At 35.2% G+C, this 25,558-nt stretch overlaps 1 protein-coding gene across 1 annotated transcript in view; it reads left to right on the top strand.

Moving 5' to 3' along the window:
* Nucleotides 1-25,558, top strand: part of LRP1B (LDL receptor related protein 1B) — a 557,319-nt gene that overhangs the window by 223,032 nt on the left and 308,729 nt on the right. Inside the window, exons 4-7 of the mRNA XM_053471115.1 lie at nucleotides 1,047-1,166; nucleotides 2,729-2,857; nucleotides 12,549-12,806; nucleotides 16,808-16,970. Coding sequence (XP_053327090.1) covers nucleotides 1,047-1,166; nucleotides 2,729-2,857; nucleotides 12,549-12,806; nucleotides 16,808-16,970 — 670 coding nt within the window. The remainder of the gene's footprint in view (nucleotides 1-1,046; nucleotides 1,167-2,728; nucleotides 2,858-12,548; nucleotides 12,807-16,807; nucleotides 16,971-25,558) is intronic.

Raw genomic sequence — 25,558 nt, 5'->3', positions numbered from 1 at the left:
CTTTTATCGTGAACAAATTTGAAAAAAGATACTAAACAAAGAAAAAATGTATGTTGAATAATAATGTGAAAAAAATGATAAAAAAACACTAGAGGAATCTAATTCATAACTGTTACAATCCACATTAATGTTTACCGCTGTTGTGAAATTGCTATAATGAAAATTTAATAGGATTATATTGCTACGAATTCAAATGTCCCAAAGTGATTTCAGAATATAAAGTTGGGAAAAAAGTTTATATTTGAGCAAAACTTTTATGCGCTTGACAGTCTTATAAAAAAATATTAGCAACGATCAAAGTGAAGGTTCGTTTTTTTTTGTTTTTTTTTTATCGCTTTGAAATGAGAAACAATTTTTTTATTATCTACAAATGTAAATGTAACAAAGATTTTTGTAAAGGAGCTTCGAACAGCAATGCAATTGAAACGGAGATAAGACCTCACCATGATTTACATGAGGTCACTTTTGTCTGGGTGACATATAATCAATATAGAAAACTCATCAATTATGGGTGATTGAGAAAGAAACACAACTGGCGTGTACAGGTTTTTCAAAAAGAATATTTGAAGTCTCCCCAAAAATGCTGCCGAACCCTCAAAAGTGAACATGCCGAAGGTCTATATAATGAACACTGAAATAGTAATGCTAATTAAGTCTATATTACTATGACCCCCGATGTCAATACCATTGTATAACCTGAACATTGTGTTAAAAATGTTAAATATTGTTCTATTTAATGTTGTCTATTTATTTTGTAAATATAGAATTTCCTTGATTTCTTGTATCTTTTTAATTCTATTATTTTTTTTTATTGTAAACCTTAATGGTTTCCACTTGCAATCTAATTTTAACCAAACGTGCTGATTGAGTATCAAGTGTGTGTGTGTGTGTGTGTATGTATGTATATGTATATATATATATATATATATATATATATATATATATATATATATATATATATATATTTATATATATTATTATTATTATTTTTTTTTTAAAAGCTACATCATTGTTACATTCTTCTTTTTTTTTTTTTTTTTTTTCAGAATTATTACCCTCGTGTCAAAAAAAGAACTGCGAATATAAATGCGGTATCACGAGAAATGGCACGGAATGTTATTGCCAAGATGGCTACCATGTAGGATCAGACGGCAAAAGCTGCGTAGGTAAGATTCTGCTCGTGCAAGAGTTTTCAATTACATTTTCTTTTTTCTATTTCAAAAATGTGCTTAAAATATTGGGGGATTTTTTTTTTGCGGGGGAGGGGAGGTTTTGTTGGCTTTATGTTCCATCGCAAAATTGAGAAATTGGAATGGTATTACTATGGATTACCTTGACATCACCTCTGCAAATTTTAGAGAAAATTGAGCATGGTAATTTCCATAGCTTTGATGTGCCTCTGACTATTTATGATAACTGCAATAGTTATCCAGAAATGAAAAATACACTGCAGTCCGCTCTTGAAATCCAGCACCTATGCATCGGCGCCCATAAAAATGCCTCCATTGATTTTACTGTTTTTATAAATAGCTGCATAACAGGCACATAGTACCCAGCAGAGAAATCTGCAAGGGAAAAACTAATGATCCCGTTCACCACATTAGTTTATCGCCTATCGGAACATTTTAAAGCTCACGTACAACCAATTTTAAGTGTAACTCTTGTTTTTCGACAAATCAAGGGTATTTTAATCCTAAACCTACAACACTAACGCAAATGTATATTTTGTAAATGTATTATTACACTCAAAGGGGAGTTAATACATTTTTTTCCCAGTATCTGTAGCCAACAGCAGCAAGGATATTGAAAGAAAAACACAATCATCTGAAAAGGACATTGGATGTATTTTGTAGACTTTTTGTATGTTTTAGACTCTTATTGACTAAAAAAAAAAGACAAAAGTATTTTTCAGACTTTTCAGAACGCTTTCTTTTGGTGCTCATTTTTAGAGATTGGCAAAAAATCCCCCCCCCAACTCTAAAAATGGAGACTTTTCATACCGTGGAAAATCTGGTGGAAGAAATTCCTGCTGTTGAGCTTCTGCAATCTTTGGGTTGTCTATTTTGACATCTACACCACATGATGTGAGGGCAAATCACATGTTTTCAATAGAAACGTATGACCTAAGTGAAAACTGGGTATTAGTGAATAAGTCTCAAATAGGTGAGAGGTGTCACAGTAAAGCCTGGATACTATTCGGTACCAGATCAGCAGATGTAGAGTAACATGGGAGGTTTCCTCTTTCAACAAACATTTTTGTAGAGCATTGGGACGTGTAATACAGAAGGTAGTAAAACTATACCCTTTCAACTACTAGAGAGCCAAGGTGGTTGGAGACCCGGTGCATGAATGTTTTTGGAACCCCACCACTAGGTCCTTATCTACAAAGCTCGGAGGAATATGCCAAAGTGAGAGAGCCAGGGGATATGGTGCTTCTTACTCGGATGCCTTGTTGGAGGAAAAGAAGACAAATGTCACCAATGTGGACAAGTTTACCCCTTACCTCATAAGTTGCTAGATGCATGGGGTATATCAGATACTAATGATTAGCCTAGTTATTGAATCAACTCCATGAAGTTACAGATCTCACGCTCATCTTGCTAGGCACCAACAGTATATCTTACTTGCAGCCTAAGTAACTGGGTAAAACCTAATGTAATTCCATTGTGTTTTTAATCTTTATTTTATGTTCTAAATCACTAATTTCCCTTTATTATATTTTCTAAAGACACGGATGAATGTTCAGAGTATGGCTCCTGCAGTCAGACATGTAGAAACACTCCTGGTTCTTACACATGCAGCTGTATAGAGGGATATTTAATACAGTCAGACAATAAGTCGTGCAAGGCGAAAAATGGTAAGTTTCCTCGATTTTAAAAATCTTTTTATTTTTTCTAAACTTTTTCTTTTTTTTTTTTTTTTTTTTTTAAAGAGGAATACAAATGAAAAATAGTCTCTTCCTTTAGGATAAACTAAGTAACTTTAGTTTGTTCTTTTGTTTGATATTCAGATACATTAATAGCCACCAAACATTGATTTTGATTGACACATGTTCTTGCATGGAAATCTCTGAGCCATTATTACAAGTGTTTCGCATATGAAATTAAGGGATGGAAAAATGGTTTTATTTTGATTTTTAGACATAAGTGACGGAGCTGCATTTGATAAGAATGTGTTTCTCAAATCCTTTAATATAGAGTTGTAAATGACTTTGGAGAAATACCTTAAAATTATAATATAGTGAAATAACAGATTAGCTATAACTGAAAATGATATACATTATGGTTCAATTAAAATATGCTTTCTATGGCTTTATTTAATTGAAAGCTTTGTGGTATAGACAGTTTGGTGCGATAAATGATCTTGACCTCTTTTCCTTGACATTTTATTTCCCACGTGCACATTTTAACTGAAATCTTTATATTATGAGTTTTCGATATGTGAAATCTGTGATGTGTTCCTTCAAAGTTCTATGTTTATTAAAGCTCTATCGAGACACTGTCACTGTAAAGACATGTTCTACCTACAATGGAACTTTCATTGTGGTCTTTATATTACATCATGGTGTCTACAATGTGTAGCAATCCACATGTTCGATATGTTTTAATTAAAAAGATGGCGTACAAATCTAAAGAGGCAATGGTAAATAAATGGAACAGCATCCCTTCATAAGTGGTAGAGGCTAATACAGTGAGGGGATTAAACATGCATGGGATAGACATATGGCTCCTGAGTCTAAGACGAGACCAACGGCTGATTGAGGCTTGAGTCTTTATAGCAGGAGAAACGGGCATTTGGCCCAAAATGGGGCAGATTTCATGCTCTCTCTGTAACGCAGAATAAGAGGTAAGTTAACTAAGACTACTCATCTTACTCGTCGCACTCGTAGATGAACTTTGACTCTGTTACTCTATCATAAATTCATTTTCAGTTATGGACATCTTAGAGATTTCACATAAAAGGCTTTGCTACAATTGTTGCAGACTAAGGTAAAGCCGACTACAGCTCCACCTAGATCTTTAAGCCTCATCGGTTTTTTTTCTGTTTCAGAAGTTGTAATATCTGGGAAAGAGTCCAAAATGATATTTTAAGGATGCTGGGAAGTAAAGATTCTTGGCACTAATCAAACTCCACATTCTGTCTCTGTCAGTAGCAAAATGTTTTCTTGCCACATGCTGAAGAATGTATACATCCGAATGATAGCATACATTGTTTCTTAGCAATATCCGCAGGGTACTTTCTTGCTTTTTTAGTATATTTGTGTTTCTTCTTGAAATCTTTTTACAATATTTTGATTTCATCTCATTTTATAAAATCACTTTTTTTATTGGTTTCAGAGGCAGGTTCATATTTTCTTACACTACCATCTTTACATATAGGATTATTGTAAAGTGCTATATAACTAACAACTATTACTATATAAATAAAAACAATAATAAGTGTTGTTGTTGTTATTATTATTATTATTATTATTCTCTAAAATCTAGGGACTATATATATATATCACTTTATTCAGCAATCATGCTGTTTTACCTTGGGGTAAAAACATTGAGTGAATTATATAAGCCAAAGAGTCAAATAACTCAATAAGTGTCTTGGGGCACCGCATGTCCTTGAATAAATACAATTAGCATCATGTATACTGTATATTCTAGGATAACGGACCCAACTGAAACTATGCTTGGTTAATTTGTTGAATAATATGTATTTAATTTAATTTTATTTCAGATTTTCCAACTCTATTTTAAATCCAAGCTATATCAAAATACATATCTGAAGTTTATTAGTATTTTTTGCCGATTGGATTAGGAATAATATATGTAATACTAGTTCTCTACTAGCTGCTTAAATAATTGTATTCCCTGTTATGTTAAGCATATAAAACAAAGCTTTTCCAGTTTCCATGGAAACAACCTATCAGTTTCCACTTTTGTGTGACAAGATTATTATGTGTTCCTCGCTAAAAATATGAATGACACAAAATCTTACAGGATTTTTTTGTGAGAAGGGTTTGAACATTCACTAGTACTAGGAATCAGGGTTCAAATTCTGCATTTAGGTTTAAAAGTTCTACGTCGAGTACATCGGGTAGAGTAGGTGGAGCGGCCCAGATGACTGGAGAACAAGAGCAAGATAGGCAGCTGCCCATAGAAAATGTCCAATGGGCCCCCTCAACACAGGCCCAATATAAAATGATTCACTATGACCAGGGGTCATCACAGCTGGTTACCGGCAGCAGATATGACTGGGCATTGAGGGCCGGCTACGCGAAACTTGCCTGGGGCCCACATTGCCATTAAAGAGAGTGCTATCATGGCAGTGCACCATGCGATCCTTAGCACTCAGGTTGTTTATGCCAAAAAGCTGAAGGTGACATAGAAAACAATACTATGAGGCTGTTCCACCTATCTATCATTTTTACAGTACCCTAAGTAATTAGCCTGTGACTCTCCATATCTTTTTTCCATCCCAGCTATAGTCCTTCTGCATTTGCTAGAGACAGATGGGTTAAATCACAAAACCACAAGATAGGAATAGATAAGCCTGTGGCCCTATCAGACCGTCCCTATGCGGCCAGACACAACTATGTATTGTAAGTTGATCTCCTCAATCTCTAGAGACGTTGGCCAGCATTGGCCAACACGATGAATTTTTTTCTCATCGCACGTTTAGTTACTTATTGAGTTTAATAAAAAAATCCAAGTAATTGTTACACTTTTGGTGCTAAAACACTTGTAAGCTCAAGATGTCGGAAAGCATTAGTTGGATTCCAAACAAGATTAATGATATGTATCACTCATTTTTTATTTTCGTAAAGATTCCTCCGTAGAGCAGTCATAAAATATAAATAACGGATATCACATTTAAAGTTAATTATTTGCAATCTTGGCACTTCAACACAATCTATAATGGCCAGCTGAAAAATAATTTATTGGTAGAACTATTTAATCAGTATCATATTGTTGGCTTGCTTTTAAGCAATTTTACTGAAATGTGTGCAATTTCTGTTATATAAGAAGTATTGTGACCATTAAAAAGATGGAAAAGAATGCAATTAATTAAGGCCTAGTTTGTAGAACTTTGCTTATCACAATCTCCTTACAAAGATATATATCTACATTAGTTAAAAGCAGAGATTGTATTCTGTCCTTGAAACGCTGATCAGACAATGTTGCCAGCACCAATTTTTCATTTTCAAATAATAAATTGATTCAGGAGATTGAAGAGAAAACTAGAATTGTGCTTTCTTATTCGTACCAATTTTAATTGTAAAACAATTTTCCAATGTTTATTCATACGAATGTCCAAAAATGATGAGGAATCTCCAAATGAAATAAGCATAGAGTACCGAATTTGGAGTGTCTACCCCTCTTCTACCTGCGTTATTCCGGCTTCTTGGAGTACTTCTACAAAAGGGCAAAATGCCAAAAACGTGCTACATGGGGACAGACTTCCTCCCTTTCCTCCAATTAGGGAGAGCGTGTACACTGAGGCTCTGCCCTTTTGCAGTAGCGCTTCGGATGCCTGTTTAATGGAACTGATACTGAGGAGAAGTGGACGATAAAAGAAGACAGAAGAACGAAGACAGGAGAACAGGACAAAGCAAGAGAAGAATTGTGGGAAAGAAGGCATGGACACAGAAGTGGTCAGTGGAGAAGAGAGGGACACATTGAGAAAGTGAAAGAGAGAGTGTGAATGAGAGTATGAGAGAGGATGAATGAGATTGTGAGAGAGTGAGAATGTGTGAGTAAAGGTGAGTAAAAACAAATTTAGTTACTGATACAATTTGAGAAAAGTAGGATCCACAAAGTCTTCCTGTTTGTCTCCTCTCCAGAAAGGGTTAACAAACCAGAAAATTTAAATCCTCTTTTGTTGTTTCTTATCTTTTTCATATTTCAACTATTCTTAATTTTTAAACCTGATACATATTAATGACCATACTCACAAACTTTTTTTCTAAACCAACTTTTAGCATTCTACTCGAGTTCTCCTTTTTTAGTTACTTGCTAAGAAAAAATCCCCTTTAATTCCCAAACACTATCTCTTAAATGAAAAATGAGTGAAAAATTGAAAGTTTAGAACACCTCGTGAATAGAATATTTTAATAATTCCCGGTCTTGCTGTGTATACCTGATAGAAATTCCAAATGCTTTTAGATATGGTAAAAGGCAATTATAAATCGCTTAGTTTTAATGAACTGTTTTTACATACAATATAATTTTATGAATATATTATCCACCAGAACAAACATTTTTGAAAAGAAATTAGTCTGACAATATAATATATCATCAGACTTAATAGGAAAAAGAATTCCATCTTTTACATTTTATAGCGTTAATGGGATGTTTAATGCATTACCAAAAAGTGTTGTGGATCTATTTGGAAGTCAAATGATTGCTATCCTATTTAATAAAAAGTCGAATGAAATAATATAATTCTTTAAAGGGTAGTCTCATCACTTTTTTATTACCAGTATCAGATGAAAATATGTTTTCAAAAGTATTCTGCTATTTTTTTTAACTTTTATAGTTTTTGCATAATATTTTTTGAGGCAGCTGCGAAATTAGCCGTTTGTTTGAGTTCTCGCTCTATTATCTCAGCCCAATGTACAAGACAAACACCCTGGCTCCTTACCATAGTGACTGCAGGAAATTATAGAATGACTCAGTCTTTATCACCCAAATGGACACTATGACGAATGAAAGTCTATGGAGGAACGGGCTTCATTACCATTGCCATAAAGCACAAGCCCAGTGTGGTGTTTGACCAGGGAAAGTCACCCAAAATATCCCATGGCTGACAACAAGGGCCACCTCCAGATCTGTGGGTAAAAGAAGTTTATTGGAACAAGATGAAATAAGTTCAAGTTTTTGACAATTACGACCTACATTATTGTATACAGTTCTAAACAATATGTGATCCATGGGACCCTTGTGTTAAATTTTTAATTAGGTACCATAAGGTAGGAAGAAAACAGGTCACATTTCAATAAACGTTTGTCTCTTAGTTCCGAAGGGGTGCTGTCAGTAGCGTACCTGGCGGGGGGGGCGGTCCGCACCGGGTGCCGCTCATCAGGGGGGTGCCAACTTGCCGGCACCCGGCACCCCTCCAGAGACGGACAGTAATGTCCGCCGCTGGAGGAGCAGGCTAGCAAGAGAGCGGTATCGGAGGTCTTTAACAGACCTCCGGCTCCCTTGAGTGATTTTAAGCCGGTTCCCCTGAACCGGCTTAAAATCACTCAAGGGAGCCGGAGGTCTGTTAAAGACCTCCGATACTGCTCCCTTGCGATCCGCACGGCAACTGCTGCTGTGCAGAGGGCACTGTGGGCGCGGCTTCAGTGCCGCCGGGATCTGACAACAAACCCCGGCGGCACTGAAGCCGCGCCCACAGTGCCCTCTGACCCGGAAGAAGACAGAAGAAGAGGAGCGAAGAGGAAGACTGCTGTAAGAAGAAAAGAGGTAGAAAAGAAGGTAGGAAATCATTCATTAAGACTGAGTGACAGTGAGAGTGGATTGGTATGTGTGGAATCTGTGGATTGATATGTGTGGATTGGTATATGTGGAATGTGTGGATTGGTATATGTGGATTGGTATGTGTGGAACCTGTGGATTGGTATGTGTGGATTGGTATGTGTGGAATCTGTGGATTGGTATGTGTGGATTGGTATGTGTGGAATCTGTGGATTGGTATATGTGTGGTATGTGTGGAATCTGTGGATTGGTATGTGTGGAATCTGTGGATTGGTAAGTGTTGATTGGTAAATGTGTGAGAGTGATGGGTGTTATGCTGTACCATTTCCAATGTCTTTTTCATTATAATTATGCTCTAAAGTACATCATAACTCCCATCACTCTATTCTGTTCCGTACAGTGGCAGAACTGGGAGACAGAGGCCTTGCACCCCCACCGCAGGGTGCTGGTCAGGTTCTATGTGGGCAATGTGGACGCTGGCTTTGGGGTGTGCAATCTGTGATCTATGCCTGTAATTTAGGGTGTTTTATCTATAACTTTAATGCTGAGTTTTTATGTGAATTCCAATTGATCAATACCTGCAAAGCTGGGTTTGTGTGTTAATGTGTTGGTCTGTATCTGCTATGCTATGTTTCTATACATTATTTATGTTTACCAGCAAATACAGGATTTGTATGTCTTATTCAGTTGATCAATACCTGGGGTGCTGTTTCCATGTGTTGTTTATTTGATCTATACCTTCAGTGCTGAGTGATTTCCAGTTGATCTATACCTGCAATGCTGGGTTTGTGTGTTCTGTTGATTTATACCTGCAATGCTGTTTCCATACATTATTTATGTATACCTGTAAATACAGGATATTTATGTCTTATTCAGTTACACGTGCTGTTTCCATGTGTTGTTTATTTGATCTACACCTGAACTACAGGGAGTAATTAAAAGAGAGTTGTGGTTTAGTGATGTAGGGGACAAATGGACTTTGGGGATGATTACGGGGAGAGGACCTCCCAATGTCACGGTGCAGTCAGAAGAAGGGAAGGCTGTACTGACTCTCACAGTCTTCCCCTGATCTGCAGTTGAGGGCAGTACAGCATAATCCCTATCACTATACATCGATCTAGACATTTACAATAATGCAGCATAACCCCTACCACTATATACTAAGCCAGACACTGAAGTGGTAGGCCTACACCACATCAATGGCTTTGTATATAGTGATATGGGTTATGCTGCATTATTGTTAATGTCAGGCTCAATGTATAGTGATATGGATTACGCTGCCCCACCGTCAATGTGTGCTCAGTATAAAGTGATAGGTGTTATCCTGTATCACCGGCATATGTGGGCCTCAGTATATAATAACAGTTATGTTGTACCACCGTCAGCGCGTGCCTCAGTATATAATGGAAACAGTTATGTTGTACTACTGTCAGCGCGTGTTTCAGTATATAATGATAGCAGTTGTGCTGCACAACTGTCAATGTCTGCCTCAGTGTATAATGATAGTTATGTTGTACTACTATAAGTGTCTAGCTCAGTATATAAAGATAGCGGTTATGCTGTACCACCATCAATATCTGGCTCAGTTATAGTGATAGGTGTTATGCTGTTCCACTGTAGTATCTGGCTCAGTGTATAGTGATAGGAGTTATGCTGTTTCACTGTAATGTTTGCCTCAATATATAATGAAATTACTTAAGCTGCACCACCGTCAATGTCTGTCTCAGTATAGAGTGATAGGCATTATGCTGTACCACCGTCACTGCCTGGCTCAGTATATAGTGATAGGTGTCATGCTATACCACAGTCAGTGTCTGGTTCATATGGTATATATAATCATGAGTCGACATGGCAACACCACTATATATGCAAATGCTTAAATGAAAAGAGAACAATGTTATGGTGACTCCTGATTATAATATCAGATTTTTTTTTAGTTTATAGTGTCTTTAGCTGCTTAGCCAGTACTTAATTTGTAATGTTTGTCACTCATTTGTTAGGTCTTCTTAGAAACTTGTTGTGTTTGTTGTTTTTTTGGGGGGGGGGGTTATTAAAGAAAGCACTATTATATGTTCAGTAAATGTTATTTAAACCTATTTATTTTACTTATAAGTTATTAATTTATTTTTTCAGATTTCTTGTTGTTTACAGTTGACATACAGTTTACAAATTGGTGCAATAAATATTCTTGCCAACATAATTTTGTAGATGTCTTTACATTTGGGGGGGGGGTGCCACTTACAGGATCCGCCCCGGGTGCCAAATACTCTAGGTACGCCCCTGGGTGCTGTCAAGCTGCTTCGTAAGGAAAAGTTGGGGTGCTTTCTTCGATTTTAATCAACACACACAAAAAAGTTAAATAATTGATACCTTTAAACATCATAAAGGATTAATTTTCTTGAAATTTACAGCTCCAAATGCTGCCTACTTATTAACATACTTTTTTCCGGTAATAAATTAAAAGAAAGGATAAAAGACAGCTGTGGGCTTTTTCTGCATCTTTCTTTGGTATCAATCAGATTTCCACAGAATGCATTTGACCCGGAAAGACTTGTTCCTTTTTTTCTGTCTTGTGTAGATTTTACTGTAACAAAGCTTTTATTCGATGTTCCAAATATACAGTTCTCCGTCTCAGAGACACAAATGAATTTATAAAGAGTTTAATTTCATTATTGTGGACTAGTAGCAGAATGTTTCCAGGCAGCACAATTTACCCTTTACGGATGATTTGTAATTTATTTTGTGATCTCGGAATGCTATTGACATGTATAAGATTACTATAGCCAAAATGGAAACCCTTTATTTTATTAAAGCTCAAATTGTTGAGCTTATTCATAATCTTTTCAGTCTTCTCCAAGTCCCCTTGCCTTTTTCACCATCCTTCCTATTCAGCCTCAAAAATAATTATCTTGTTACTGTATGTATCAGTTTCCTCTATTGCCTAAAATAACTACCCAAAAGTAGAAAATGGAAACTCTTAACATCCTTTACACTTATTTTATGTCATTTTTAGATATTATGGTACATGTTCTTCTCCATTATCTTGTAGTTTGTGGTCCATGCGGACACTTGCAGGGACTTCTGTAGAGTTCTGTAGACTTGTATAGAGATGTACATATAACGTATGTAGCTGGCTAAACCATTGCTAAACCCTAAGGTGTGTTCTAAGTACTTGTGTATGTTGGAGATAGGATAGCAGAAACTTATTTTTCTGTACACCAAATAGTTTCCTTTAATGTTGAAAATGTCCACAAACTGTTAGGAAATGAATGTTTCACCTATAGGAGGGTATACAGAAGTGCAAATTCACCGGAACCAACTCACACGAGCATTGACAGCTAACATACATTCAACTGCATTAGAGTCAAGCTGATGTGTGTTAAAAGAAGCAACCAACTCATAGATTCATTAACCTATAAATTGCTGGAAAGGATGGAGCATTAAAAATAAAAATAAAACCCTTGGTGGGGCATCTAAGTGCCCCTCACGCCCTCAGAAACAACTCACCTTTTAGTAAATACTTTTATCCTATGTTTTTGTTGACCAGCTGTGGATATGCTGTCGAGATGACGACCTTCAAGGAGATATTCCAAACTTCCTTGAAAGAGCCATGGATTCAAGACATTATTTATAGGAGTGGAATTTCCAGTATTAGCTTTGTTACTAACCATTGGGTACGATTCATCATTTAGTGATGGAAATTCGGAGGGATATCTCCAATAAAAAAAGAAGGAAATGACAAATTGCAAATTGCCTCAGAGAAAAAAATGATTTCCAGAAGGCTTTTAATTTTGAACATAATCTGACTGTGCTTAGTATACTCTTGATTTCCACCAGAAGAATAGTTCCAAAACTGATAATGCATACTAATCAATTATCAAAATTCTGATTTTGACCTTAACGTAGCCCCATAAACCATTATACGGTCTAGTAACATTTTCTCTTTATATGGTTGTATGCACATGTCCAATGGCCATGATATAAAGTCTAATTTTCAAGATGTTAAGCATGCGATATATAAATATATGTACATTGCCTTTAACCAAGCTCTTATGATCGTGTTCTATTTCATTCTAGAACCCGCTGACAGATCTCCAGTTCTTTTGATTGCAAACTCTGAAACAATTGAAGTGCTCGAAGTTAATGGAGAACCATCACCCACCAGGAGCTCTTTAAATGCAAATGGGATTTACACATTGGATTTTATTTATGAAGAAAATTCTGTCTGCTGGATTGAATCCAAAAAACCATCATTTCAGCTAAAATGTTCTAAAATAACAAAAACATGGACATTTACAGATGAAAGGATAATACATGTTTCTCAATACCTTCACAGTAAGTGCTCGGAAGTTTTTGATAAAATGGGAAATGTTTATTTTCAAAAAACCACATGAAATGTATAAACTAGAATCCAATTTTCAAAGCGGTCTTCTCATAATATTTACGTATTGGTTTGGCAATAATGCAAATAGAAAAAAAAACACATAAACCACAAAAACTAATGTGAGCTGAGGGCCTTTAGTCTAATAGACATATTTAATATAATACCAGTATATTCAGGTATACATTGTAATGGGACACTGTGGGATAAAGATATTAGGAGACCAAGTGGTTCTGGCACTTTAAGGCCGACAGTCGCCTAATGGCGTATGTGTGTCTGACGGTTGGATAGACACTGGTGGTAGATTGGGTAGATTTTAGATGGATACATACAGATAAAAGCATGCTCTAGATCTCTTTTTAAATCCCAAACTTCACTTCGGATAAAGCTAAATTGCTACATTGTGTCAATAGCTGAGAAGAGCTTGAGTAGCTTTGGATCAGATGTAATGTGAAGTTTCCTGGTCCCATAAACCTCTCACTCATTAAGACAGCAAATGTCAATGGGCTATGATAAATGGAGGCAAATAACGGCTGTTGGTCCACCTTTGACCGATGTTGCTTTAGAGACACAGATGTCAAAACCTCCGTGGAATTCATTGAACGTTCCAAGATACCTACAGGAATAGCGCCATGTCATTGCTTCGGGACTGTAGTATTGCACCTAGATAATTTGATTTCGCTGTACAATACTGTCCTGAAAATATGCTCCTACTAATTCAAAAGCGGTCCTGGAAACTTAATTAGCTAATGAATGCCTTTTGTAATAAACATAGTCGCTTGTAAACAAAATACAATGTCACATACTTAGAAAAAATGCAAGAAAGTCATGCTTGAAGAGAAGATCCATCTGTCATGATGTATAACCCGTGTGCTCCGTCTATATGCCACTAAACAGCTGCTTGATATCTTGGTCTATACATCTCATATGACAGTTCTTCAAGTGATGATAAGTTAGACTTGTGTTTTTCTGTGTAGTCGCCTTAAACCTTTTGTCAGTCCACATTACCCATAGCTGCTGTTGACTGAGCTCTAATTCGGTGTCTGTCAACATAGCTTCATTCAAATATTGAGTACTGTTTCTCAGATTACTTTGATTTATCGACCTTCCATAGTGTGTTCTTAAAACTTTATGCATTTTATTATCATCAAAGTGTAATTAAAACATATTCCTACAGAAACTGATACATTTAAGAATGACCATGTCCAAATGACGATAGACCAACCTATAAATACATAAAATAAGAAGCAACGTACAAGCTTTCAAATGTTGATATATTCCAAATGTTCACAATGAAATAATTACAATATAGACTCCTACAGACATTAGGATTGAAGGTCCCTTCTTTCAGAGCTGACCTTGAAGGTTCTTTAAGGAACTGATAGATAAAACAGACCTGTTTGCCTGCTTCAATGGTAATTCCTACAAAAACATTGTCTGAAAGTCTGAACCTCATATCTCCCACCCACTGACGTTACTAAAAGTTTTCTAAAGCGGCACATGCTTTGTCTCATCATGTAACAGGAACTCAGATGCAGAAACAAGGTTTTTTCTTGAAAAAGTTCAAAAATTACTATAGTGGAATACTTCGTAATATATATATATAATAATGATTTGTATCCGCATAAATAGGGCTGATTTTCTAAAACTAACAAATTTACAATGCCCATTGAGTAAAGTAATTGAGAATAATCACTGAAAAATCGAATCGACTGACCAATGTTAGGAGAATGAATGATGTACTTATTAAACTGCTGTTATATATATATTATGACATAATAAATTGACATGTATTATTAAACCATGGTAACAAAAAAAAATCACAGAGCTAAACGACAATCATTTGTCTTATCGGAACTTGCAAAGGCTTTTTGCTAAAGGAGGCAGCATTATGATAAAAGAAAGACAAAGTCTATATGGTTATTTCCCTAGAGAAGTGCAATTATAATCAACAAAGCATGTGAAGATTAAGTGGTCACATTGTATCATCCTCAACCACGTCTTTCATTTAACTCTCCCGCGCTTGATGCCTTTGTTAATAATGGCTTATTATGCTTCCTTCATTTAAGATCAACACTGGAAGACCTCTTTTCCTTCAAGAAGAAAAAAAAATGTTTTTGATTTATAATCGAGCAGATTTATGAGACATATTTAGAATATGCAGTTAAGAAAAGATTGTAATCACCGTAAACTGCTATAAATCTCCTTTTATTGTTTGGTTCAGATGGCAGGCTAGAGGGACGCTATTATAATTTTATAATCATTTGGCAACAAGCTACAAATTCACTTACATGGAAATTAGGGATGTAATGGCTCTCTTTGTTTGTGTTTGTATTTTTCATGTGTATTGGCAAGGCTAAAACAATTTACATGTGTAAAACGTTCCGAGAACAAACCGGAAATATGGCCAAATTATTTTGGAACCATATATAGACATTTTTGGAGGCCCGTTGGGTCATAAATTATTTTTTTTAACATTTACATTGGTGTAACACAATCAAAAGTTACAGTAAATTAAATTAGAGAGAGAGAGAGAAGGGGAGAGAAAGAGATAGATAGAGAGAGAGAGAGAGAGAGAGAGAGAGAGAGAGAGTACATTTTTAATAATACTTTAATATACTTTATTTTAGTACTTTCTGTACAATTTTGGTTACATTTTAGCAGGCATTTAAGTTAAACCTCAATTCAAATCAAGTAATAGCTCTAAAGATATTAAACTTCTCAGCGAAACATCAATTCAGACCAAATATAACACTTAGGTCACTAACTATTAACTAACCAAAGTTCTAAGGGTTGCTTGCTTGTAGGAATGTGACTTTGATGATGAACCTGAAAATAACTCAACACCTCTGAGATCATCTGAATTTTACTCAGTATGGCTCCCAATGAATTTACCAAGGAGACTGACATTTTATGGACAAGTTTCCAATTCAACTGCTGCTTGGAGTTGCTATACGAGCTATATGCTCACCAGTTTACCCTCAAGTTCATTGTTTCCATGTAGTTCCTTCTGGCCAAATTGAGTTCCATCCATTCAGCTTGCCAGTATCATCTAGATATCTATTGACTAAAGAGTGGACTTCATAACGAATGTATTTTGCTGTCTTCTCTTCAGCTTCCCTCGTTCCAAGCTGGAGAACACTGCTGAAAAACATGTAGCCAAATTTGAAGTCCATATTTGCTCTGAAATATATATTTTTCAGGATAAAAATAGAAACTAGGGGAGCGCACAGCCTAAAAAAAAACATAACCATTCAGATTCCGGGTTGCTGCTAGAATAATAATGACCAATAAGTATGCCAACCAAAGCAAGGTACTTTGAGGTGGTTGCGGGCGAAGAACTATATGACCATGGAAGTGACAGAATCCCCAGCTAGGTGTTTTTTGAATGGTATTTTCTGGGATTGCACTGAATGCTTGCTTTGTTTTTTTATGTTTTTCAGGCTTTTTTTTAACTTGTAGTTGTCTAAAACACTCAAGACGATATCATTATAAGATCCTTTTTAACCCCTTAAGGAGAATGGGCGGTCCCTAAACCCATTGAAAACAATGCATTTTGAGCCCGTACATGTACAGGCTTTGCCATTAAGGGGTTAAGAATGATGTAACCTTCATATAATATATTATTTGTTTTGCCAACTCTCAAATGAGATACAAAGAAGACATACTGACTGCCTGTTTTATATTTGTAACAAAAGTTTTGCAGAATATGTTTATTAATTTACCTTGCAATTTAATGAGCAATTTCAGAAGATCCTCAAATGGCCCCAAAACCCAGATGATCCTTATGTACATCGAAGAACACAAAACTTAAGTTGCATTTATGCCGTAGTTTCACAGTTTAATTTTAACCATAATATACTGTATATATTTCTTTTTCTTACTTCTTCATGCTGTGTAGGAAAGTGTGATTTAAACATCATGTACCTTTTTTTTGTGTTTTGCATCTTGGCAGATGTTCAGCAAATGGCAGTGGATTGGCTCACAGGAAATTTTTACTTTGTCGATCACGGCAGCGACAAAATATTTGTATGTAATAACAATGGAACGGTGTGTGTTACTTTGATAGATCTCGACCTTCATAATCCAAAGGCTATCGCAGTAGACTCCATCTCCGGGTAAGGTTTATTTAAACTACTATTTTAGTTTGTTAAAACTATCATTTATTTTACATTTTGCGTTATTTCTCTCGATTTGATATTTGTGCTGTATATGAATTTATGATAGATAGATAGATAGATAGATAGATAGATAGACAGATAGATAGTGAAATAACTTCTGTTGTGTTTTGTTTCTGAAAGTGTCATGTTAAAGAAAAGCTTGGTAACATCCGACTAATAAGTATATGGCTATATTTCATGAATGTAAAAATATTTATGGATGAAACAGCTTGTCATCCATATGTGGCCCTTTGTCACTCTTTACTTAATCTGATAGATATTAAAATGCATCATTACAATGGGTTTATTGTTGACAAGAACAGCTTGGAAAAGCAACTTTGCTTGGGAAGCTGTATTCATAATGCTTGAATGAAGCCATATTGCCGTTTGTAACAGATGGTAAACTTGATTCGGTATGACTACAATAATTTTTCAAAACATACCAGTAAAGTGAATGCCTTTCACAAGATGAGTCTGAATTATCTGGTTATTATGAGAAGCGATATGCAAGAGATTCTCATTTAATCATTAACAGTATAATGGACCAGTTAAGCATCTAACCTGTTTCTTGCGATTTATATTATACTCACCATGAAGTTGGCTTCGGGGTCTAGGATAATACAACTCAAACATACTGTGTCCGCTGATAATACAAAGACTTGGCAGGGTAATGAAACAAAATATAGGCTCATAAATAACAATGTATTCGGCAGGATTCTAATACAAATATAACCAGGTTTACCTTCATGTCTTATCTGGATTTCTGAAATAATCTCAAATGCATACAAGACTGCGGAAGCTGCTTAACATATTGAAATCACATAGGTCTAGCTGTGTCTGAACTTCTTGTTGGCTTCAGGGTGGGAAATATATTTTAAAACTGTTTCCAATAATTCTAGTAATTAAAGAGACATTTCAGCCATCATATGCACTTTGAAGTAATAGATGAGAGGTCCTTTCAAATTTTCATGATGAAGGATTCGGCTCAATCCTCCTGTAAGTATTTGCCTTTTTGCCCAATCTCCAGTTATTCTTCATGCAGGAGATGTGTTTAGCCAAATGCATCTCCTGGCACGTAGTTTGCTTACCTAGAGTCCGCTCCACAGGGGGTCTTGTTAGACCCCCATGTACATATATGCCCCCCCCGCACACTTATTTCAATACAAGCCTTTTCCTGCCATTGAGTGGCTGCTTTAAGCAGCCAATCAGTGGAAAGAATGGCCAGACCATTGAGACTTTAACTTCCCCATACAGTAAGTGTTTCTTTTAACCTTTCCTGCCACTGATTGGCTGCTTCAAGCAGTCAATCAATGGAAAGAATTGCCAGATTATCTATGAGGCAGGGAGCTGCAGCTTCTCCATACAGTAAGTATATTTTTAACCTTTTAAAGAATGCAAGAGTTAGGAATTTTATTCTTTAAACAATAAAGATGTTTATTAAGGTTGGATGAAACATTTTATGGCTTTTGTCCAGAGATTCCAAGGTGGAAACCTCAGAGGCTTCCAAGATATATTCAACTCATCTTTAAATGAACAAACCACAACGAGTCATAAATAAAAATCCATTACACATACTACTCAACATGAAAGTACTTTCCCAAAAAAGTAAACTTTTGTGGTAAAAACATAATCCTCCATTTCCAGTAGAATAACTGGTTGGCCCAGTAGTTACTGGGGAACTATCTCTATTTTTACAGCTTTTAGCAGAAATCAATTAATTTATGGAAATCATCAGCAAATCTGATACAAGGCAAATCAATCAGTAAGTGCAAAGAACGTCTGTATATAAAATGTAATTGGAAAATATTCCAAATAAAATACTTACCTGGGAAAAAATGCTTTCAGTTAGTTTACTAAGTAAAAAGAGAACATAAATGATACGATTCAACCTACTGAATGATTTATGTTGTGGAGAAATATGTGGTTACATTTTTATTTCAAATGTGACAGCTATTGTGTTATAGCTTAAAAGCTATAACTGTCTGTCATTTAGAATAAAATGAATAATGAATATATTCATATTTGTTTTTTTTTTAGAATATCTGAATATTCTTAATAAAATAAATAAACATGGTGAATCATATTATTCCTAGTTACAAATGAACCTTCTATCTCATTATATTTCATATCATGTCTGTAAAATCTAACATAGAATACATTTCGGATGGACACATTGAAAATTATGTTCATGCTATTCTTAATATATGAAAACGGGTGGATGGGTCACGCCATGCTTTACCTTTGAATTTGTAATTGCATATTCTGCACAATTTATTTTAAAATATTTAGTTATTGTGGATTCGAGACCAACAGATTTGGTATTGAGTGTACAATATAAATAACATTCTATTAGGTCATTCACAATACATACTATATATACCTAATTGTTCATTAATAAGCATAAAAATATCATACTATGAGCAGATTAAATGGCACATAACTATGGAAAGCAGGCCCTAAGTTAAAAAAGGCTAAAATGTCAGACATAACTTAATAAAAAAAAAAAAAAAAAAATCCAAACCATAAAATCCCAAACTGATTAAATTTCCATGTCTATATCACAGAACAAAGCCAATTCTCAACCCAAAACTCCAATCCCTATGTGCAACTGCGTACGCCTGAAAGGCCCAAGAATCTACGCACGTCGCCAAGATATTGGTCCAGTATTTATATTGTAATTCATAGAAACTTTAATAGTAGAAAATTATTAGTTTTCCCATTAAGGGAGCCTGACTTAATGATGCTAAATGGATGACTTAATTTGTTGATTAGACTTAAATGAGAATTATCATATTTGGCTCATTCAGTCACAATATCCGACTTTAAACCCAACAAAAATGCAAAACACGCAGTTACCACCCCGTGACAGCACACAGCAGGCGATGTATATGTTGGCAGAAACTCACTTGTGGAAACAATGTTTTTCCTGTAAGAATTTCACAGGTGGAGTAAATGCTACTTTCCACCCGTTTTTAGAGATGGGTGAATATTTTGTCCGTCTCTTGAGTAACATTTGGTGCTGGGTTGCTATCAAGATATGTATATTTATATTTAAAATCAAAGTAATCAGATTTGTGTATTCCCATTGCTAAGAAGTAACACACAGGGCCCATGGACATGACTCACCCCTCTGGTACTTAAGAGGTTAAATATATATTTCCTATGCTAATTAGAGAACTAATAAAACCTTTAGCTTGAGTTTTATTTTCTCTCATTTTTTCAACCAAGGTTCTAAAAAGCACCCAAAACCTGAAATTTTAAAAAACCGCACAGGATCTCTGTATAAGCCAAACAATTTAAAAAGTAAAATATATCACGTTTTTGGTTTCAAAACATGAATTATGTGAACAGACTCTATCTCTATATATTTTTAACCAAGTGCCGAGCTGAAGGTTTGCTTAAGGAGAAGCGGAGGGAATGAAAACGAAAAGTATGAAAAAAGAAATGACAGCACAATGAGTAACGTCTATCTCAAAATAAAATATTTACGCACCAGGACATAATATATTTATAAAATAACGGAAGAACAGGATAAATATAACTATATAGTGCACATTGTTCATATACTTTTTAATATAAATGGTAATTATTATCTGCAAGTCAAACATATACAAACCCCATATAACATGTTAAAATCTTAGACTACTGAAGACTGAAGAATGTTGAGAAATATTGATTAAGAAAAGTTAACAATTTAATATATTACAAGATTAGAACTCGACTTTTATATTGGTATTGCTGAAAGTAAGACCTGTCCTGGATGAACACAAGATGTTATTAACTTTGTTATTAATTCCCAATAAAATTAGTTTTATAATGGGATATCCATTAAAATTTACTCCGGTGCAACTTGTAAGCTCGTTGAGCAGGGACCTCCCCACCTGTTGTCTTTGTAAGTCAATTTGTTATGTTACATACTACTTGTTGTGTTCTGTCCACCCATTGTACAGCGCTATATGAAACAATAAATATTAATAATACTAAAAGCACCCCCCAAAAGGCTCAAATTTATGTCTGGGGTTATTGCTTCCCTTGTGCAGGGGAAATTTGCATTCTGGTTCTGGACTGCTCTCAGGGCAGAATCAGATGTTCTCAACTACTTTTTTTTGGTACGTTAGGTCTGGACTTTGATTTACTTGGATTAAATTGGATTTGCCAAGAAGGACTCTCAAAAGTTGTAATCTCCTTAAAAGTCGATAAATCCACACAAATCTTACAACACATTCCTCTCAACATCTTAGCTACTAAATTCAAGAGCCAAAAGCATGCGTGGCCTCTTTAGATAGGTCAGCTCTTCTGATTAAAGAAATAATAATAATAATAAAACGTGGATGGTATTGCTTCAACTTCCTGACCCCACCTAACTCCATAACAACCAATACACTAGGAAGCGGATAAAGAACCAAGTGGCCCTTTGATTTTGCAGTTTTTAAGAACCAGCTAGATGCTCATGGATATAAAGTTATACAATGTCATACAATATGAACAATATTTCAAAAAATATGGAAATGACAATCATGAAATCCCGTGAGTAAAGACTAACCAAGATAAGGCATAAAAAAAAAAAGTATAAAAAAACTTCATAATATTTTGTGATAAAAATAGATACACAATCTCTCCTGCCTTAAAGGACTGATTCCTTCATTATACAAATGACAAAGAGACCATATGTTGAAGAATTCATGAGCTTCAGTCTGGGATATGTTTGCTCTCCCCGTGTCCAATTTAGTTACGTTAAAAATGATCTCTTATTACTTCTTAACCACCTCTTCCAACTCTCCTGATTACACGTAACACATTTCCATGTGTTATGATCTAACAGAGCTCACAAAAGCCCATCCTGTTGACTAAATGCGTCAGTAAATAATTTAATACAGACAGGAATAGCTTTTGTTCTTGTAGGAAATACTTTATGAATCCATTTATTCTTTAACACCAAGGAAACAATAAAGGGTAAAAAAAAAAAAAAGCACAAAATTAATTTAGGGAATCAAAATAAGAAAATATAATAATAATACCGAAAAATAAATGAAATAATAAAATAAATAAATTAATAATGTTGCAATCATAACATTTTTTATATTATTTGCTATAGATACAAACTCAGAGCCCATAAAACCCAACAAAAAACACTACAGTATTTTTATTACATTTTCTGAAAAAAAAATAACATTTGGCTAAATAATCGTATTATAATAATAAAAAAGTAAATATCTGTCTGTGGTTTTCCTCGAATATGTCATTGTTTTTTTTTTTGTTTTTTTTGTTTTTTTTTTGGTAAGTGAAACGATACCTGGTCGGACCATGTCAAAAGCCTCATTTATCATGTTTCTGGAAAAGAATTGGAAAAGCATGACAATGAAACAAACAGATTAACTTACCACATTAAATCAGCCCAGTGCTTTGGCTTTTAGTACACAAGTTTAATGTAATTAAGAACGCTAATAGGTAACATTGTTTACTTGATATTCCGTACATTAGCAAATTGTTCGGTTTTTCACTGCTCCGTTTAGTTAATGTGTCTTCTGCTACTGTCTCCAAAGCAACAAACTGAATTTACTATAATTTATCCAAAAACCACTATTCTGAGACCTGCAGAGGCGCAGCACTGTTTCTACAAATGGAAAGCCTTGAACTATGCTGTAGATCAGATAATGACGAAAAGCTGTTTGTAAGCAAACCATAAATTCTAAATATTTGGTTTATGATAAACACACAAAGACTATGAATTTAAATGGAAAATAAAATGTGTTTATTTTGTTTCAGTGAAACAAATTATGTTGTCATTCCTTTGTGTACTGCAAAAAAAAAAAAAGTTAATGAGACTTTAGCCCAGAGATATGTCGCTTTATGCTTTACTGGGAAAATGCAATGTTAGAAATATAGAAATATAGACTCTGACGACAGATCAGAACCATTCAGCCCCATCTAGTCTGCCTATTTCTCCTATAGGGACCTAGACCTTTAACGGTCGTTGGACTCGTCTTGGATTCAGGAGCCATACGCCTATCCCATGCATGGTTAAATTCCCTCACTGTATTAACCTCTACCACTTCTGCTGGGCGGCTGTGAAGTAGTTCCGGTCATTGAAAGTGCGACCATTGGCTGGATACCAGACGGGTTTGACTAGAAGCCGCACATCCCTCATTTGGCGCCTTATAATGCGAGCGCCGCTCTTCTCCCTATGGTCTGTTAAAAATGATAAAACAATATACAATAAATATAAAAAATGAATGCCATGTTAGGTTAATTTATTTTTCTATCTGTTTATATTATATTTTTATTTTATAATACTCAGTTTTCGGAAGTTTTAGCGAAAAAAAAGTTCAATTAAACTGCGGTTAGCTGCTGGAGAGCATCTGGTTTGTGAATCTTGTCCTGCACAATCATTATATTTCTGCTGTGAGAACGCAGTTAAACAGCAGTTCCGACTTCTTTTAAAAATACCCCATGCAGGTTCAAGCTGCGAACATGTGAATGGCTCATCTCTAGGCAAAAGGTATATTTTCTCATGCATGTAATTATGGTTTTATTCATCCCTTGAATTCATGGAATGCATAACGCGAAGGAAAGAGAGGACGCAGCGCATGAATGTCATTGTTTGTAAAAAAAAAAAAAAAAAATGAATTTACCATATTGAATTGTAAATTGATGTATTGGACCCAAAAAAAAGAAGATGAAACAGTCAAGAATAGAAAACCAAAAGTTTTACATGTAGATCCAACTACCAATAAAGTCCCCTAACTACTTCATCGACTGGTGCCAGATTTGGATTATAGTTTATATATTCCTTTTATTTTTTTTTATTAGCGCAGTCATCAACAGTAAATGAGTTGTAAAGTGTCAAAAGTGTTATGAAGCATTACTATAATCAATTAAACATAACACCTCTGCATATATCATGTCACATTCATTTGTAAATGATTTGCAATTTTTAAAGGATATTTTTTTTTTTTAACACCCATTGTCTCTAACGCCCGCAACATAATATTTCCTGGAATCGATTTGACCTTTTTTCCTGAAGTTGCATTTTGTTTTTGAGTGTTGCAGTATCAGGAGACGTTATGGACATTATATGTATTTCGTAAGATACCTTTTAGGATAGCAAATTAGGGAATTTTACTGAAATTCTGCTATAAATTAGTAAATGAAAACTGTATTTTGCATAATAGATCCAATATATGGATCAGATATGTGTGTGTGTGTGTGTCTGGACTTCTGGTACACCAAGCAAATGCCCAGTGAGCTGCTGGCCTACAGTACTCCATTTTCACCCGATGGGGTGCTACGGTGTACAGCTATTGGCTAGATATGCCCAGCCACTCATATCCAGCCTTTAGCCGCGCTTATGTCACCGGCCTTAAAGTGCCAGGACCGCCTTATCATCCCCAGTCCAGCCACGTGTAGCACATTTTCTTCAGCACCACTCCGGTTGGTCCTAGAAGATCCAGCCCTCGTTAGGCTTTGGCCAGAAAGGGGATAAAGTTGCTTCATCTCCCCATGTAGGAAGTGTAGCCCCAGAAAAGGAAGATTTGAGGATCTGGTCCCTAGGTCTTCTAAGAAAAATAAATTAAAACTTTTGAAGCCCAGCTGAACAGGCAGGCTATTTAGACGCCGTCTTGTCTTAGTTGAGCTTGTTTGAAAAGTGTTTGCATGAGTTTTGCTTGAAAGCCACTATTCTGAGTCTCTTTTAAGTGGAACTTGAAATTTGACAAGTATTTGTGAACGAGCAACGTTTAATGTTTAACAAACTTTGGTGAAGTCAAAATGAACTTTAAAAAAAAAAAAAAAACGAAAAGAAATAAAACCGTCTTAATGTGGTTCTTTACATATTTTACAGTACTTTGCTAAAAAAATCTGTTTTTACAAAGATTTGAGGCTCGCGAACATAGTTTTCACGTGGAACTTTTGATTTGTCTTATTCTTTCAGATCTTTGATATTCTTTACCCCATGCTGTGTGAAATCTTTAGCCTTCCTAGATGTTCAGAAGTCCAGCTGTGTGTTAATAATGGGTGCTCTACTTAAAGGCCTGTCATCATCCAGGCATCTAGAAAAAAAAAACATTCTTAATAAAATATAAAAAAAAAATTATTGAACGTAAGTGTCCCTTCTTGTCACGGTTAAATATATGTCATCATAGCTTACAACCTGCTGGGTCTCAGTCAGATTGAAACATCGGTTTCTGATGTACAATATTACCAAGATTTGGGCTTTTGCTTCGAGTTTTAAACTGGGATCTTGGAGAGTTGGCCTTATCTAGACACGGAATTCACTAACACAACCAATAAACTTTCAAATATATACGGAATATTCTAGAAGAAAATAACCCATAGCTCTTTTGGTTAATATCTCAAGATTGTAAGCTGTTGGCGCTATATAAATAAAAGATAATAATAATAATAAAAATGATAATAAATGTCGATCTGTTGTAATGGTGACCATGCTCAGAACCTTTAACGCTTTAAGTTGTAGTGTATTTTGTAAATTGTAGAAATTATTTTCAGTACAATCATATAATTCAAAATGTCTACTATTTAGAATCAAA

The sequence above is a fragment of the Spea bombifrons genome, chromosome 7, assembly GCF_027358695.1.
Source record: "Spea bombifrons isolate aSpeBom1 chromosome 7, aSpeBom1.2.pri, whole genome shotgun sequence".
NCBI lineage: Eukaryota > Metazoa > Chordata > Amphibia > Anura > Pelobatidae > Spea > Spea bombifrons.
The sequence above is the reverse complement of the archived record's forward strand: the minus strand, read 5'-3'. Positions and strand labels throughout refer to the sequence as shown.